Source organism: Parasteatoda tepidariorum, chromosome 5, assembly GCF_982258835.1.
Source record: "Parasteatoda tepidariorum strain Cologne lab strain chromosome 5, Ptep-v5.0, whole genome shotgun sequence".
In the NCBI taxonomy this organism is placed as follows: domain Eukaryota; kingdom Metazoa; phylum Arthropoda; class Arachnida; order Araneae; family Theridiidae; genus Parasteatoda; species Parasteatoda tepidariorum.
The window spans coordinates 93,647,417-93,666,461 of record NC_141759.1 but is presented as its reverse complement, the minus strand read 5'-3'; the positions used below and the strand labels follow the sequence as shown (position 1 = coordinate 93,666,461).

The window sequence follows — 19,045 nt, the reverse complement described above, 5'->3', positions numbered from 1 at the left end:
CAAAACATAATTTATGACTTTCTTATTAAGGGAAACAAAATTTTCGTATTAAAAATTCACATTCAAGTCACAATTATTTTCAGTTTAAAAACAAATACTGCACAAAATATCAATTTCATCACCTTTACTAGCATGGCCATAGAAGATTTTATACTTTGCCGGTTTCTCATTTGGCATTTTATAGAATGCCTAGGAAATGTGTGAAATATAAATCATTTCATACAGTGCCGGCTAGTTTTAGGCATTATATACATTGCCTAGGCATTTTATAGAATGCCGGCGTTTCAAACTTTGCCGGAACATTAAAATGACCACGAATCTCTTGCTCATTTTATAGCGCTTGAAACATGTCGACTTTTATTTCCAAATCTGTGTATTTTTGAAGCAAATAAAATTTTTAAACAAGTAATATCTTCAGTTTCTTGGAATTATTTATTTAATTGAGTTACCAGTTTTTATCTTTCAAAAAGAAAAATAACTGCGTGCGGCCGGTGGTCCTTGATATGATAAAGTTTTTAAATAATTTACTGTTTTCGTTCTGACGTTTAATTCATCAAAAATAAGTTTAAAAAAAGAAATTTCCCGAATCATAAGTAATTAGCCGCTCCTCTTTGCTTGATTGAACTTTTTATCAATGTTGTAAACAGTGCCCCAAAAAGAATAAATAAAGAACTTTTTTCCATTTTTGTTTTGAAGACACATTAAGAATTATATCAGAATTTTAAAATTATTCATAGCTTTAAGTCATATTTAATTCAATCTTCACCGTCGTCTTTCAAATTAGTGACTTTAGGGCAAAAGATAATTGATTATATTTTCTTCCATAATAACTACATCACGCTTTCTAATTTTTTCTTCTTTTTTTTTGTGGGGTAGAAAGAACGCTAGAAATATCTCTTTCCGTATTAAGCGTAAATATATTTATAAAAAAAAAACATAAACAATCAATTTGCCATGTTAATCGAATAATAATATTTAGAACGAATATAATAGGGAAAAAAATTGAATATGTTAGTAAAAACATTGACCTTCTGTCTGTTCGTTCAGGAAAAGAAGGTATGAAAGTAGGTCTGGTATTCCCATGACCTTTCTCCTTCAAATTGATTGGATAATAATAACAACAATTTTTCTTTTTCTTGATCATATGAGATGGGCGATTCAAATCTACTTTCGTTTTTTCCCTACAGGCATTCTTTCATTTTGTGTAAACAGACATGGAGAATTTTCATCCGATCTAGATGTTGTGAAAATTTTTCCTCTTAAGTTGATGTGTCCCAGTTTTTAGGAGATGGTTTTAATTGTTAATAGATGATCGGTCGTAAAAAAATAAATTTTTTAAAAATGTCGCTTTCTAAAAATTACAAAGTCATATTTTTTGTCTGCTTTAAAAGTTTCACCCACAAGGTGGCAGCACTGTAACGATGACGATGCGATCTGTTATGATGGCGGTTATTGACCTAAAGGAGATTAAGTTTGAAAAAATGTGGTTTTCCATTTCGAACTCTCTGAACTGTGGAGAAATTACAATTTATGAGTTCCTCGTCTATTAAAAATGTCATGAAACGGCCAGTAAAAAAAAGAAGCAAAAACAATATAATTCGCTTTTAAGAAGAGAATTTAGTGTTAAGACGATTTATTAACTGATAATAACAATAAGAAGTGGAGAAAGAAAAAAAACACACTTCGAATAGATTTTTTTTCCTATGGAAAGAGAAAAATCTGAAATATCCAATTGATTTAAATTCTTTTACAGTAATAAAACATTTCTGAGAAAGGAATAAAATATTTTAAAGCAAACAAACGGCTTTATTTTATTTATTGTTTCACACCTTTTTTTTCTGAAGAAACTTTTAAATAAATTTTTATTCCATTCCGTTTTCTTTTTCAGAGAAATTGTACCATAAATAAGAAGAATGCTGAAATATTCAGCCATTGAGAGATCCATAGACTCTATTTCCAAGTCACTATCATCATCAAAATTTATCTGGGGACCTGAGGCCGTTAGCGGCCCTTTTCCCATCCGTCTTGAAACGTTATCTTTAAGGTGGCTCTTTCTGGTAATTGGAATGCAAATTGGAGTGAAAAGGAAATTAAATATTTTGTATTTTAGATAAAGTTACGTCACTACAAAAATAAGCTGCCATCGGCCTGAGGTTTATGTCTTCTCTTAAGTTTTCAAAATTAAAAACTTCATTAAATTCTGCGATGCTAACTTACGGTCTTTTCAAAAAATTTGCAAATTTAGCTTTGCAATATGATGATCTAAAAAATCTATGTTGAGATCGCGATCTATGTTCTTATTTCGGATAAACCATCTTGCTTGTGTTATTTTTCTGAGTATTTTACTGTCATCTTTTGAGTTTTTCTAGACGTAATGTGGAGTTGTTGCACCAAGCTGGTGATGCATGAGTTAGGATGGGACGAATCATTGAGATGTTGAGTATACGTTTAAGTCTGAGTTCCATTTTAGGGTTCTGAAGAAGGATTTGTAATTTGTGTGCAGGCTGCTTGTGCTTTGTTGATAACTGTTTTGACTTGATCTTTTCGATTAAATTTACTGTTTATGACCAGACCAAGATATTTTGCGCTTTTGACAATGGGGACAGTTTCGTTAAAGAGAACAACTTAATTTTTTGGGAAGACGGTTTTTCTTTTATGCTGAATAATTAGTAGTTTCGATTTTTTTTCCATTAACTTTAAACTTCCAGTCACCATGTTTCTATTTCCTTCAGCTTTTCTCGAAGTTCTTGTACGGCAATGTGGGGGTTTTGGATATATATATATCGGCAGACAAGATAAATTTTCGTATATATTTTTTATTTAATGTGTTCTATTTTCGTTTCAATTTTTTTGAGTGCTCCTCTCACTATTGTATTGATATATTTTGCTTTGGCTATACTGATGCAATATTAGAAAGCACTCCTTTTTGCGGATATAATCGTGTGAGCTGATGAAGAGATTATATCGTTTCTTTATTTTGCTTTCCGGATTTTTAATATTTTTTTAGAATAATTAATAATAAAAAATAATAAATAATTTAAAAAATAATAATTTTTCTTCTCTTGTCAATATATATATATATATATATATATATATATATATATATACATATATATATATATATATATATATATATATATATATATATATATATATATATATATATATATATATATATATATATATATATATATACTTGACCTTCATTTTAAACTAAATTTATAAATCTAAGCACTAAATGAGAAGCATAAACTTTTCTACCACTTAAATGAGGGAGTAAGGTGTCCAGATCGCAGACAGGTACACCGTAATCTACTATTTTAGTTCAAGTTCAAGAACAAATTAAAAACAACAAATTGCTAACAAAATCATTTCTAACTTAATCATAAAGCTTATACTTTTCCTGTAAATATGATGTTTGTATTGCCAACTACTGTCAAATATCATTATTTACTTGCAACTGCTCATCTCATTCAGTGGCGTAGTAAGGGGTGGGCAAGGGGGGTCATCATGCCCCGGGCGCTACTCACAAAGGGGCGCCAAATGGTCGGCAAAACAAAAAATTGCTGGATGATTTTTATTATAATTGGTTTCTGGAAAATATATTTTAATTTTAGTGCCAGTGTAATATAATAAATGTTAATTCATAAATAAAAAGGAACACTAATAGTCTAATTCAAAGTGTAATAATATATTCATAATAGAAATGGCACGTCTTGTCTACTGGCAGGGCTGACTCGACAAGCACTTCCTTATGGCATCAACGCTGTGTGGTTACAGAAATTATCTCCTTTCTTGATTTGTCTGATGAAACAATATGTTATAAAAAATATTTGAAGTTTACAAAGTACAAACATTCTTTCTTTCAGAACAATATTTATTTTTATTTCCATAAACGCAATGTATTTGAAGTTTACAAAGTACAAACATTCTTTCTTTCAGAACAATATTTATTTTTATTTCCATAAACGCAATGTAGCTTACGCTTGTTAAAACGATAACAATAACACTCTAATGTACTTATATGTACACGGAAAAAATTAGCCGGAAAATAACAACTAAAGGATCGAAAGGAGACACACTACAAATACAGCGTTTTGCCGTTTCTAGGAAAGAACGCAAACGCCGTACTTGTTGTGTGCCTGAGAAATATCTATATTAAAAAAAATAAATGATTCCTTATTTGTTACCTTCCGGATACTTTTTTTCATGACTGTACGTATCTTTGATACTTACGACAGGTTGTGGAAGTCTGCAACAAATTAGGGAAATACTCGAAATATTAACGTTTAAGTTATTTCGCGCATTCAAGGCATTCTTGGTAAGTAATGAAACAAATAATGAAGTCATGTTAAAAAACTAGCTCTTCAAGTTGGTACAAAAGTTGGAAACCTATTATCTTTACTTAAACTTGTAGCTCAGTTTGATCCGCTATTAGCAAATCATCTTTAACATGCCACAGAAACTCCAAAAACTGTCTCATATTTGTCAACACAGATCCAAAATGAATTCATTCATCTTCTGGCATCTACAGTTCGAAATCAACTAATAAACGATATCAAAAGAAACAAATATTATGGACTTTAGTTTGATTCAACTCCTGACATCTCTCATCGAGAACAAATGTCCCAAGTCGTTAGGTATGTAGAGGTTGATTTTATAAATAAAAAACTTTCCATCAAAAAATCTTTTTTTTTTGGGGGGGGGGGGTTATTGAAATACATGTTAAAGATGCAGCCTCGATCAAAAATACAATTATAGAATAATTAATTCCGATGAAATTTCTTTAACAAACTGCAGACCACAGAAAACATACATCTGTTTTTCTCACGTTCAACGTTACAATGGGAATTATTAAAAAATGCTTTAACAAAAACTGCAAAATGCAAGCTGTTAGCGTTATCATCAATGGGCTAAAGAATATAGTAGAACTATTTGAAAAATCAGCAGAGGACACTACCACTACAAGTTACACCAGAAGTGAAGTTACAATTCTGTTTCAAAATATACTAACTTTTAGTTTCGTAACTTTAGTTCATTTCTAATATGAAATCTTAAGGAGGATTGATCGTGTGCAGCTCAGATTACAAGATCCTAGAATGAATTTTAGAGAAGGGTTCAATGATCTTGAATCATTAGCGACTGAACTACCCGAAATTCGAGACAAGCTCTGTGAAGAGGCAATAGAAAAAGCGAAGTCTCTTTGTGAAAAATGGGATATTGATGCAACAATGCGTGTAAGAAGACGCCGCAAAATGCTCGCAGAATTGGCTAAAGATGTTGTTTTTTCCACAGAAAGTGAAATTTCTCGCTTTACGAAAAGCGTTCTTGATCGCCTGCAACAAGAAATATGTACCTACACGATTAAGTGACCTTAATTTCAAATTTGGATTTCTACTAGACATTGAAAATTTATTAAACGAGGCTAATGTTGATAACGACCTTGAAAAAAAATTGCAAAAATTTGGGCGAATTTTATAATACAGATTTCAATGGAATAGAACTTTTTATCGAAATATGTGACTGTAAAATGTTACTCCGCAGTAGAAAATAAATTGAACCTAAAACTCCGTACTTTCATAATCTCGTATGGAGAAGATGTTTTTCCAAATCTGAGAGTGGTACTTCTGACTATCTCAGTATCAACTGCTGCGAACGTTCATTCAACAAATTAAAATTAATTTTGACATATCTACGATCTACGAAGGAACAAGATCGTTTAAGTGACCTAACATTAAGTGTGGAAAGAAACAAATTTGTAATTATCAACTTTGATGATATTATTGATAAATTTGCTTCATCAAAAGCAAGGAAAATTTAAACATAGTAATTAGTTTTATTAATTTATTATAATCATATTATTATCAAATATATGTATCCCTTTAGAGATAATAAATATTTACTTTTTTATTGTTTTATTACTGCGTGTTTTTAAAATATTTCTTTATAAATATGTAAAATAAATAATATGTATCTTTTGAACTAATTCTAGATTATCATATACAATTCAGAATCTAGTCTTGTTTTCTCAACTGCATTTTTTGTCTCAAATTTAAAGTCTAGCTTGAGCCTATGACTTTATTTATTTTACATTATTTATTTAATAATTCGGGAGTATATTTTATATATAATACTATATGGTTTTCGAATGGGGGGGGGGCGCTAAAAAGGTATTGTGCCCCGGGCGCGAGTTAAGCTCGCTACGCCACTGATCTCATTCAATATTTTGTCAAATGCTTACCATCAAATCGTTCAGAGCGCAAAATAAAAATAACAGACCACCCTGAATAATTTTTGATCTAATGATCAGATCCTCACGTTCTATGACTCAATCTTAATGGTTGGAAGGGGTGACGTCAAATGTGCTAACTAAGTAGTGTAGATCATATTTTAAGTTACGAAACCAGATACGAAAACGTACTTTCTCTGAATAAACAAACCTTTCTTTCGATGGATTCCGATTTCTGACCTCCAAAATACAAGGGGTAGCCGCAATCTGGGAAATAGGGTCCTCATAGTTTGGTCAGGAGAGCAATCCAAAATTTGGACCCCTTAATGTTAGTTTTACTTGTTGCGTATTTTACCATGTGCCAGTCAATTGAAAAACCTTTTGCACACAATTATAAAATTCACTTGCGGAAAGATAATTAATTCCATGCAAAAAATAAGTTTTAGTTCAGTATTATATACTTTTTATTTAAGAATAGTCCAAAAAATGTAAATGGTAAGGTATACAATATTGTACATCATTTTAAAGAATGTTATTTTACATTACAAAATTTATTATTATCACATTTCTTTGACGAATACTATATAAGAAATTTCATCAAACATGTAAGTTCTCATATCCCAGCCAAGAAATTAAGTGCTGACAAAATAAAATAAAAAAAAATTAAGTTAATCTTACTTGCTCACTGGCGACAACCTTAAAAGTGTTAGGGACCTAAAACCCGACTAAATATTGAATTAATATTTTTTTTAATATTATTGCTATTATTTTAAATTGGAACAGGTACGAAATAACGTTAAAAATAATTAACAAAAAATATTTAAGGCATAGGGGGCGTTTCTTGTTTCTCAGTGGCGCCATTTATGGCTAAGAATACGACTTCAGCCACACACGTCAGAGCCCGTTTATAGGGCAGACCCATTCATTCATCCACAGATCATAATTTTACCTGAACCAAAGAACGATCGATCTCCATTTCAGTAAACCTAAAGCAGTGTTTCCCCAAGTGTGGTACGCTTACCCCCAGGGGTACGGGAACAGTTTAGCGGGGGTACGCATTCTTATGCGAAATATCATACATAAAACGAAAATCTCAAAAAATTTTATTTAAGAACAAGCTAGCCTTGAAAATTTACGATTACGCATCTTTCAATTGGCTATTTTTTGCAGAGTTAACAGTTAATAATTAGTGGTGTTAACAGCCAGTTGTGATTTTTAACTTTTGTGCAATTTTTTTCATAGTAAATTCATTTTTTTTTATAGTGGTACACAGCGTTACGAAAAATTTAGAAAGGGTACACAAAAGTCATAAGTTTGGGAAACACTGCCCTAGGGGTACGATTTGTTATGGGAACATTTAAAAATTTATAACTATATAATCAGAGATCCAAAATCAAAGCTTCATATTAATAATCTTTCACAGTGATCACGCAAAACATAAGCTTGCTCTTCATCATTTTATATGATAAAAGCTATTAATGAAATAATTGTGCTATCAGTTTTTAACGTTTTCAATAAAAAAGCTCAATCGTATTCAACCCTAATCGTATAAGTGAGCAACCCAGTTAAATTTAACCCTTTGCACTCCGATGTCGCCTCTATGGCACAATCAACAGTCACCACTCTAAAAATTAAATATTTTTATAACTTAATAATTAGTAATCATGTTATTTTAAGAATTTTAAAACTATATTAAAAAAATACTACATTATGTATTTTAAACGTTAGTGCTTACATTAGTTCAAACAGCATCTTAAAGTACTGAGTGAAAGATTAATTTCTGTCTTCAAAAGCATATTTCTTTCAAGGCAAAGAAATGAAGAAAAAGGGAGAATGTTTTTTTTTCTTTTTAATTATAAGAATTAAATTTAAAAAATAAGGATTTCTGGAATAAAAAGTGTTGTTAAAGCAAAATTACTTAGCCCATATGCACCCTAACCAGAAAAGAAAGTAGTAAATAAAACACTTTTTTTCCTAGATTTTATTTCAGAAAAGAAAATTTTGCAATTAATTTGTGTTTTTTTAATAAGTCTGAGGTCACGTTCACTTTACTGTAAGAATCAGTAGGTTTACACAAAGAATAACTTAAAAGCAGCAATGCCAAAATTTTCTATTAATGCCAAAAATGACATTTTTTAAGTCAAATGCTCAATTTTAATAGTAGACTCCTCTAATTGTCAGAATTCCATGAAATGTTGTTTCAGGGGTAATTTTTGGATGCTAAATGGATAAATAAGGTACTATTAAAAAATTTTAATGTTTCTTCAGAAAAATTATGTTTTTACCGCAGCATAAACTTACTTCTCCATGATTACAATTAACTGTTACACATATTTTAGGACACTTCTTTGAGAAACAGCAGTAACACTTTACAGAATGAAAATTCAACCAACCGCTCATAAGTTACAAGGGTTATCTGCTACTTTCCCCCTACTGCTTGTGCATTCCGAGGTATGCAATTACAATTGTCACTGCCTACTTCAAAATTCCTACCAAATTATGCACCATAGCCCCCCCCCCACAATAAAAAAGGTTTTTCACAGACTCAGGTAGATATTATATAATAGCAGTAATTTACTACATGTCTAACTAATCACAAATGAGCTCCATTTAAAGTTTATAACACATTTCTAACAATTATTTAAATTAATAATTATAAAATTATATATTATTTATATTAATAATTATATTATTAATTAATTATATTATAATTTATATTATTAATTAATAATTATATATTATTTATATTAATAATTTTTCTTTAATGCTAGATTATCTTGATATCAACACAGTTAATTTCGTGGCACATGAAGTTGATTTCACAGAATATTTTAAAAAGTATACTAGACTATGTTACTTTTAAAACTTGTGTGAAACAAACTAATGTCAAGTTGACAAGAATCAATACTTAAAAAAAATTTAAAATGTGAATTACATTCCAATTTATTGGTAAAGTTGAGATTGTGGTTAATTTTGACAACCAACAAACACCCCATTTAGGCAAAGACTAGAAACAGTCTCCTAACATCACAGCCTGAAAAAAAAAAAAAAGCTTGTCGATTTTACACAGTCCCTGAAATTAAGAACTCCATCTTGTAAGGATAAGCTAAAAATAACCATGTGAAGCAAATAGCCTATCATCATGCGCCTTAACTGGAAAGCAGCCTATGGCCTATCAGGTGTAAGCATTGCCAAGCGAAGTCTAATTTAAGAGGTCTCTTCGCCAGTAGCAGTATCAGTGACTATGGTTAAAAGGTTGAATTACTTCAAGTAAGGGTGTGGGATAAATGAGGGGTCAGTGAGATATGCATCAAAATTTCTTTTTTCCATAGCAGCAGACTACTCTGCATATTCTTCAGGTACACTAAAAGTGGTGAAAAATCAGGTTTTTGGTCTTCCTGTGATCAATCCCAGCATAAAGGGGTTTTATATATAACCGTCGTTGAACAGCCGACCCAATTTTGGGTTTACGACAAATAATGTTCATCACTTTAGTTTTTGTAATTTTGAACAAATTCAGAAGACAAGGAAACTCCTGGATCAGTACCCCCAGAGGTATTGATTTGTTATGGGAACATGGAGGACTTTTGGACTCGACAGATTTACCATTTACTACACGGGTGAGTCCTCGACCGGCTGGGATTGAACCCACAAACTCTTGGGCATTTGTACAATGCCTGACCAACTAGGCTATCCTGGCTGCATAAAGGGGTTGAATAATACTATCTTTTTGAGAGTCAAACTTCTAATTAGTTTTTTGGTAAAATTAAGAACATAAAGGCACCGTAAAGGACAACAACAAAAAAAAAAAAGAAATTGTCTGTAATTTAAGATAATTTGTTACAAGACAAAATTTTTACAAAAGATTGTGGAGCAGTGATATTAGTCAGCCAAAATTATCAAAATGTTAGTCATTAATAGTTTTCAAAAATTTTAATTTTGATTCAGTAAAATCTTGACTATAAAAAGGTGTATATGAAATCAAAAACTAATTTAAGCTAAATACTAGATTCAATTCAACAGGATAATTCATAGTATAGCTAAAAAGAGAATATTTGTAATACTTTATCAAGGTGCCCACAAAATAATTATAAAATAGTAATATCACAAGCAATAATGATTATACAGATTACTCAATACCTTTACTACAACAGCAGCACCAGATAAAGCTGCTAGCATTAAATAAAAGAACAATTAATCTTACAGATGACGGTATAAAGTAAAAAACGTCTAAAGCACTAATATTTAACTTAAAAAGAGATAAACAATCTTAGCACTCTAACATCTCACTACAATAATGGAAGAGACACTTTCAGTTTTTGACATTTTTTTAAATTTCTCAAGAAATACTTAAAAGATTATTTTGTAACTTTAGATATGTTTAGTTCATGCGATTTTTCTTACTTAGCAACAAAATGTATAACTTTCATAGATAATAATATTTTATATGGCATAGATCAGTTTGTTACTTACATGTATGTGATCTGTGGTTATATTTTATTTTCTACTTTAACTAAAAGCACTTTAATTCTAAGCCTTATATAATGGATTGAAAAGAAATTACAGCCCGACGAAAACTATCAATGCATTGAACAAATCTTTTAATTTTAACTTTCATCACAAAGAATTCAAATGCAAAAAATATCTCTCAAGGTTGACAAACAACTAAAATTTTATTGTGTTAACATATCACTACATTAAATAAATCAACATAACAGTCAATCATTATCAAAATTAGGCCTCACAAATGTTGTGTTGTATCTATGAGCCTTTATTTTTAATCTATACTTTTCTTTTCTTTCTTCCTCAGTTTCTGGTTTAGGATGATACCTAATTGTATGCATTATATTCGCAACATATTCCTTTGCATCAAATTTATCAGCAGCTTCTATTTGAGTGAGCAACTCGGTGCGAAACTCTGTTTCTTTTCTTAATTGTCTCCTAAGTTTGATTTTTGCAAAAACAAATTTCATTTTCTTTCGCAGCTTTTTAAGCTTGTGCTTTCGCATTTTTCGCCTGCGGATGCGAATCATACGGATTGCTTCCTTTTTCTGAGGCTGCTCTGGTATTAAAGGATCAATTTTAGTAATTATCACCCTGTTATCTACGATCGACTTTGGAACTCGGAGCAAGTCCTCGTAGACTTTTAAAGTGTTTATTGTGATTGTTGGCATATAAAAGTTTTTGTGAGGATTGTTTGTGAATAAGTCTATAAACTTATTATTTTGATGATGCGCAACATGTTTGTCAACTACCAATGAGTCAAGTTTCTTCACAGGACTTGCTTCATTTTTTTTAATTGGTACTGCTTTATCCCATACAAAACTACTCAGATTACCTGCAAAAAAATTATTTAAAGATTAAAAAATAACGTAAGTTCAAAAGTCACACAGAAAAACTTTTAGTTTATAAAATCAAATCAAAAGTAAATGAGTTTTTAATGCTCCCAAACGAAAAGGTGTCCTTCAACAACTTCACATTTACTTGTTAACACTATCAGAATTTCAAACAATCAGACAAATACAGGGCAGAAATGCATAGCCCATGGCCTCTGACACATCCAAATGCTGTGGTTAGAAAAACTACATTTTCTTTGTAGTTTTTCTGACCACAAACTACAAAGTTAACTACTTTTGTCAAAGTTACTACAAAGTTTACTACTCTTTGTAGTTAACTACTACTATATTACAATTGTTAACTACTTTTTTTTTAATTGTAGCAACTAGAAACTACTTTCGAAATGTAATCACTCCTTCATTACTGTTTAAAGACAAACTTTACTGGAGGGCTTAATTTACACCCATGTTCAGAATGGTTTTCAATAAAAAATTGGTTCAGTTAAATATGAGGAGTTATTAAGAAATGTTAATTCATGTTTACATGAGATAGTTTGAATTGAAGTGGATTGAAAAAACAGTGATAACATTGCGTCAAGGAGCATCAAGAGATGCACGAATTGAATTTTGTGAGCCGTAATAAAAAATAAAGAGATTTTTTTTAAAAAACATAGAGAAAATTCGTATAAATACTGACCAATAAAATTATCCAAACAGCACATGGACTAAGGATGGTATCAACACAAATCAAGCACATAAAAAACAGATTACTCAAATGTGCAACTCAAATTTTGTGTGCCGTAATGATATTGAAATATCAAAAACCACGAGAAAATCAATTGCATTAATACAGGGTATCCGCTACAATTTAGTTTTTCAAATTCATGACTAATTCCAAGAATTTTTCACGACTTAACGAAGCTACTATTTTCTTCGATAAAAACACAACAATAAATTTAAAAAAGCATTATACATAATAACATTAATTGAAATGATAATTATAACCAAAACTGTTATACTCTGCATCTACATATTTATAGATTTCAAATTTAAAAAACAGAGTAAAGAAAGAGTTGCAACTGAAAAAAAATACCAAAGCAAATTTTTTTTCTTCTTTTTTTCTGCAGAATTATATTCTAAAGATACTTTTCTTGTTCATCAGAAAGGAAAGAAATACTCCCGATTTTTCTGCTCTCATTTCGGAATTAAAAATATTTGCCAATGACTGGCTTGCTTCAGCTAGAATTTGAAATTGATAAAAAAAAAAATAATAATAAATAATAACAAAAATTCTGAAATCACAGAAATTTAAAAGATAATTCGGGCTAGAAATGATATTTTTTCTTTCATTTTTTGAAAGAATACCATAATTTTTTAAGAACATGATAAAAAATTTTATATTTTAATAAAATATGACTGTGAGTGGGGATTTTATTACAAATTCAGATATTTAGTACACCATGAAATTGGGGGGAGGGTGTAAATTCCATTTTAAAAATAAGTTTGTTCAGCGATCTAAATTCCATGACTTTTCGTGATTTTTTTTTTTTTTAAAAAGTAGTTAAAATCATGACACTGTTCAATACTAAAATTCATGACTTTCCACGATTTCTCATGACTTGCCAGGTGGGCAGATACCCTGTTAATAGCAATAGAGAAAAGAAGAAAAAAAATCACTGATTTACAATGTTATCAAGCGTGTTGAAAAGTGATTATTAAAGTGTACGATCAAAACAGAAAGGATAAATGAAATTTGTGATAGGTATAATCAATGCAAAATTAAGCCAACTAAAGAATTACATTGTGACAAAAAACATCAAAACAATTAATTTTTTTACTAATGAATACTAGGGATGTAACGAATATTTGGCCACTATTCAAATTTGGCCTTTTTGCTGAATATTCGGTTGGCCAAATATTCGACAAAGTATTTTTCAAGTAGAATTTTTTTGGGGGGGGATTTGAATAGATTTAATAAAGAATAATTTAGAATCATATTTTTTACTATTCATTTTATTAGAAATTGTTTTTACATATTTGATAAGTTCTTAAACTTGTTAATTTATATTCTGAAAGACAAATGGAAAATTGAAACGAGATTACTTCATGCTGAATCATGAGTTTCGTGTTGGTGATTTTTTTTTTAATTCTATACAGTTAAGTCAATTTTGTCCTTTATTCAGCATTTAATGTTTTAATAATTGAGAACTTTTCCTGTTTATTCATTATTTGTTTCATATTTGCTAGTTTTTCTGTATTAACTAGAGAGCAGCATTATAACAAAGCGTTTCCAATGGACTTTATTCTTTTGTTATCAATATTTTTCTATACGGTAAAATAGATAACAGGGTAAAACTGTGATTCACAACGTTAAAGTTATGTTTCAGAACTAATAACATTTTTTTTTTCTCTCTAGCTTTTCTTACTTGCAACTTTTCGTATTATCAGCGTTTTTATTATGATGGCATTTTTCAAAGAGCACATCTCATTCTTTTATGGTCGCTTCTTCCAAAAGTGTGACAATGTGAAAAAGTTACATTGAGATTTTGAGCGTGAAATTTTTCATTTAAAAATTAAGAACAATTTGTGTTTTGGTTTCTATCCCGTTTTTTTCTTTTTTAAAAAAGCTTTTATTTTCATCGATGTTTATATTATGATGCGGCAATTAAGAGCGCTTTGAATTAGACTTTCAACTTTACTTTTTCTTAAAAATATAGTAATTGGAAAACTGAGATTAATTTTTCCTTCAAAAATTAAGATCGATTATTATTTTTTTGTTTTGCGTTTGAATATAATCTTTTTTCTTAGAAATTTTATGATAGCACTGCATTTCTAAATGCATTTCTGAAGGTCTTTATCTCTCTTTACGTTTTATGAATTATTTTTTTCCTGAAAATATTATTTTTAAATTTTTAGCAGTAAAGTTTTGTTTTAGGAATTAAGATTTTTTTTTTATTTCTCTTTTTTTCAACATTACAACTAATAAGTTTTTTATTAGCTGATGGTCAGTTTTTTATTTATCTTAAATATTTCCAATCATCTTAAACATTTTTTACCCTATACCATTTATACAACCAAGTTTTGATTATTTTTCAATAAAAAATAAAATTTTTTATAAATAAAAGATAGTATTAATAAAAAAAAAATTATTGAAAAAAATATGTTATTCGACCATTTAATATTTGATATTAAGCCAATATTTTAAGCCAAATATGAAATATTTGGCCATATCACTATTCGTTACATCCCTACTGAATACCTTGTACATCAATAAACAGAAAAAAAGAAACGTACCTCTTTTTGCAATATCTTTGCTCAGTGATGGATAGAACCATATAGGAGAGTTAAATTTCTGAAAAAACTGTCTGAAAGCCATTAAAACCTGAAAATAGTTTGCCATTAATTATAAATAACCCGTAAATTCTTATTGCTACAAAAATAAAAATTTTGCATAAGACAAAAAAAATTGAGCAAAATAGTTGCTTTTAGTAGCCTAAAGCATGAAAATAGTTGCCGAAAACTATGAATATAGTTTTGCCCAAATAAGGACAAAAAAAATTTAAATAATATAATTAAAATTTTATTAAATGACTTAATTGTCATATACCATGATCCATTTAGTCAAGTTGGTTGCAAATTTGCAATCATGATAATTTTTATATAAACGTTAGTGCTCTAGCATTAAATTTTAATATAAAAAATTAGTATATTTTCAGAAAAAAAAATACTTTTTCATTAAAAAAACATACTTTGTCGAAAAAAAAATTTCTTTTATCAGTAATCGATTTAGCAAATATATATATATATATATATATATATATATATTGTGAATAATAATTACTCAAATTTGAAATTCAAGCATCATAATATTGTATTAAAAATTGGGTTGTTTGAAATCATGCAGAATTTCGTAGCAATAACTGTTGAAAAGGCGATAGATAAACAAAATAGACTTACAATAGAATCAGGGCAAATTGAGAACATTAAAAAGTGATGACTCAAATTTGCAATTGAAAATTTTCAACATCTTTTATTAAGTAAAAAGAATTCATTGCGTTCAGAAGCTCCTGCTGGTCGCAGATTGTCATCCCAATTCATGTTAAAAAAAATCATTGCTATGAGTACAGAAAAGTCTCCTTTTCGTGAAAATAGTTGCTTTCTAATACTTCTCAGGCAAAAAAAAGTTGCAATAGTCGCCTCAGGCCAAAAATAGTTGCAAATAGTCGCCTGTAGTAATCCGAAGATCATATAGAAAGGAGTCAACTGCCATATAATTAAATTAATTATGCAGAAAAGGTTATTTTATAATTAGCAACACTGAAGTAAAAAGATAACTCTTAATTCTTTTAAAACTTCAATTCTAAAAAATAATCAACAAAACATTAATAGTTGCAAATAGTCGCCTGTAGTAATCCGAAGATCATATAGAAAGGAGTCAACTGCCATATAATTAAATTAATTATGCAGAAAAGGTTATTTTATAATTAGCAACACTGAAGTAAAAAGATAACTCTTAATTCTTTTAAAACTTCAATTCTAAAAAATAATCAACAAAACATTACATGTAATTTTAGAAAATATATCATTTGAAAGAATCAACTTTGTTATAACTATTAGTGACATCCATAAACATTAAAAATACACAATAACTTTAGTTAAGTTTGAACTTGTAATTCTTTATTCTTCTTTCAGAAGATTCAAGCCTGTTACAAATTCGTCAAACTTTTCCCAATTTTTCTACTTTTTTTCAGATGTAGGCTAATTTTTTTTTAAATCACAATAATTTATAACAGACCCTCTTCAACAAATCACTTTTACTTAGGTGTAAAGGTCAAACACTATAATCAGCAAACACTATAGTCATCAAACACTATAATCATCACATCAAACACTGGCAAAATAAATTATATCATATAGATATAGACGAAAATTTTGTCGAATATAAAAAGAAAGTGATATGATATCACCCTTTTGCTATTTTAAAAATATTTCTGTAAGATTGTTACGAGCATATTTCTATAAGATTGCGAATATAAGCAATAGAAATGTTCCAAATTAAAAAATTTATTAAATCGCTTGAATTGCTACATCATCATCAATAAAAACTGTAAAAAAGAAATTTTAAGGTTGAAATTTAACAAGTTTTCAATTGGGTATTTTAGCATAATTGATTAAATAAGCAGGATTTCCTCTTAAATAAAAATTGGAAGTAAAACATCATACAAAACTTTCCCCATAATAATAATATACTCAAGAAATGAAATTATAAGACATTATTATTATTTAATACCTATATTACAATACCGCACAACATACCGTATCCAAATGTAAACAAAAAGTATTTTTGATGAACACAGTTAAAGTTCGTCACAGTTAACGTGCTCGAATTTAAGAAAATTATCTAGGATGTTTTTATATCTCAGGAGTCGTTCTCGCACAATGGGCTATTGGCGACGGTCTGGGAAACATCCCTGAGGTTGATCCGAAGACATGCCATCACAATTTTGATCCACTGCAGAGGGGATGGCACCCACCTTCGGTAGTACGACGACCTGTGGGTTTGACAGAGAGCCTGATTGATTAAATTTTACCCACGAAAAAAACTACCAATCAAGTTCTCACACGCATTTGCAAGTTTTTTGCGTGTAATGTTGGCCCTGAAGATCCATATCACTGAGATATTTGGACTGATATGATTGAATTTTGAAGTCAATTCTAAAATAGGGTCACAAGACATTTAAATCTGGCCCAAATACAGTTTTGCATGTAATAATGAGAGAAGTTAGCTTTGTGGCATAAAACCCAGCTGCCATCACAGTTGCAAGTGCGAGTCAACTTTATAAATAATCAAAGTGGAATTATTTTTCTGTGCTATACAAACAAGAAATCACCCTAAAAAAACATGAAAAATTCATTCAAAATAGTGCGATTCAGGTTCGCAACCTCCAAGTCCTACGATTATTTTGTATACTGCTACTGACGCATGGTAGCTTACAATGGAACATGGTAGACCTTTCAAAGTTAACAATGCAAATGTGAGTTGGTGTTAAAAACAAACTTTTTACGACAGCCAATTTGTTACGATGCTTACTCCAGTTGACTCGTTAACTGGGTTGGTTTCAAAGGTTTACAAGACCTAAGGAAAATGTAGATGAAGGTTGATAGCTGAAAATGACGTTTATAAGTGATGTCAGGCTTGGAGGGGAGGAAGCGGTTCATAAAATCATGCCAGTTTCGGGAACGGGTAAAGAAATGTGACATCACACATTTTCATTAGAATGAAACAATTTAAAATTACACTACAAAGTTTATATAATTTAATTAGTTTTTAGATTTTTTTTCCATCGAAATACGCACACATCTTATCCAGTGGACGGAGGTTAGCGCACTGCAAGTAGCAAAACTGATGTAGTCGTTACTTTTCTCCTAACTTGTAGCTAGTTAAAAATAAATAGTGGAGTGGCGATACAAAAAGCAGCATTTTGCAACGATTCTGGCAACTGCTTTCACCGCTTGTTTAGTAAAGAGAGGCTTCAAACGCAATCAAGGGCGCCGGCAGAATAATACAAAAGGGGGTGCAACCCTCTAACAAACTACTCCCCACCCCCCAACCCCAAAAAATTGCAAATATTCTGTTATCACATTTTGTTTTGTTATTATATATACTTTCATCTGTTAATTTCCTTCAAGATACATTTCTTCATTGTTAACAAGACATTTAAAAAAAGTACGTGGTACGAAATGTGGAGGAATGGATCGTGTTTTCGGTAGAAATGTTAAAAATAACAATCTCGAGCTGTATGCCTGCTCTAGTTCCGGTTAGAAAGTTGGCAATTGCTTACTACATGTTATTCTGCGAGGCGATATTTTCAAACGGATAATTTTGTTTTCAATAAAAGAAATAAATGAAGTAATTTCTGAGCTCAAATCTGCCGTATTTCATAAGATAAATATGTTATCATGTAATTCTGGTGAGTTTGAAGTGAAAATTTGTTTTAATTATTTAGAGATATATTGTTTAAAACGGTGACACGCTCCATAGAGAAAATTCTTAAGAATCCTTCATCGATTTAGTTATTGAGGCCACACCGTTTGATCTAGCTATAACGGAGGCAATCAAAATTAGCCTAACTTTTCCAGCTACTACGCACTCTATTGAACGCGCTTTTAGTACAATGCGACGCATCGAAATATGGAATCGGTCTACAATGCCTCACGAGAGGTTAAGCAGTTTGTGCATGCTCAGTGTACATAAGAAAAGAATCAAAGATGACTCAGAATTCATTGAAAAAGTTATAAACAGATTTGGACAGCTAACAAAATGATTACAATCTTTGTTTGATTAAACAGTTTTTTAATTGTTATGTATCAATAATTACTTAATTATTTGTTTTGGAATAAAAATATTCTCAATAAAAAATTTTTATACTCTTCAATTGTTTAAAAAAAAAAAGCCAGGGGGGTGCAAGTGCACCCCGCT

General features: G+C 30.0%; 1 protein-coding gene across 3 annotated transcripts; it reads right to left on the bottom strand.

Moving 5' to 3' along the window:
- Positions 1-10,883: 10,883 nt before the first annotated feature.
- Positions 10,884-16,950, bottom strand: LOC107445011 (uncharacterized). 3 transcript variants are annotated; one of them, XM_016059319.4, is made up of 3 exons: positions 16,856-16,950; positions 14,860-14,947; positions 10,884-11,567 (listed from the first exon to the last, which is right to left on the bottom strand). In XM_016059319.4, the coding sequence occupies exons 2-3, from the start codon at positions 14,939-14,941 to the stop codon at positions 10,948-10,950; spliced, it is 702 nt and encodes a 233-aa protein (XP_015914805.3). In that variant the 5' UTR covers positions 14,942-14,947; positions 16,856-16,950; the 3' UTR covers positions 10,884-10,947. The 3 variants fall into 3 exon arrangements, with proteins under 3 accessions (XP_015914805.3, XP_015914806.3, XP_042898166.2); XM_016059320.4 differs by having other exon boundaries at positions 16,882-16,944; XM_043042232.2 differs by lacking the exon at positions 16,856-16,950 and adding an exon at positions 15,523-15,564.
- Between the last annotated feature and the right edge of the window lie 2,095 nt (positions 16,951-19,045).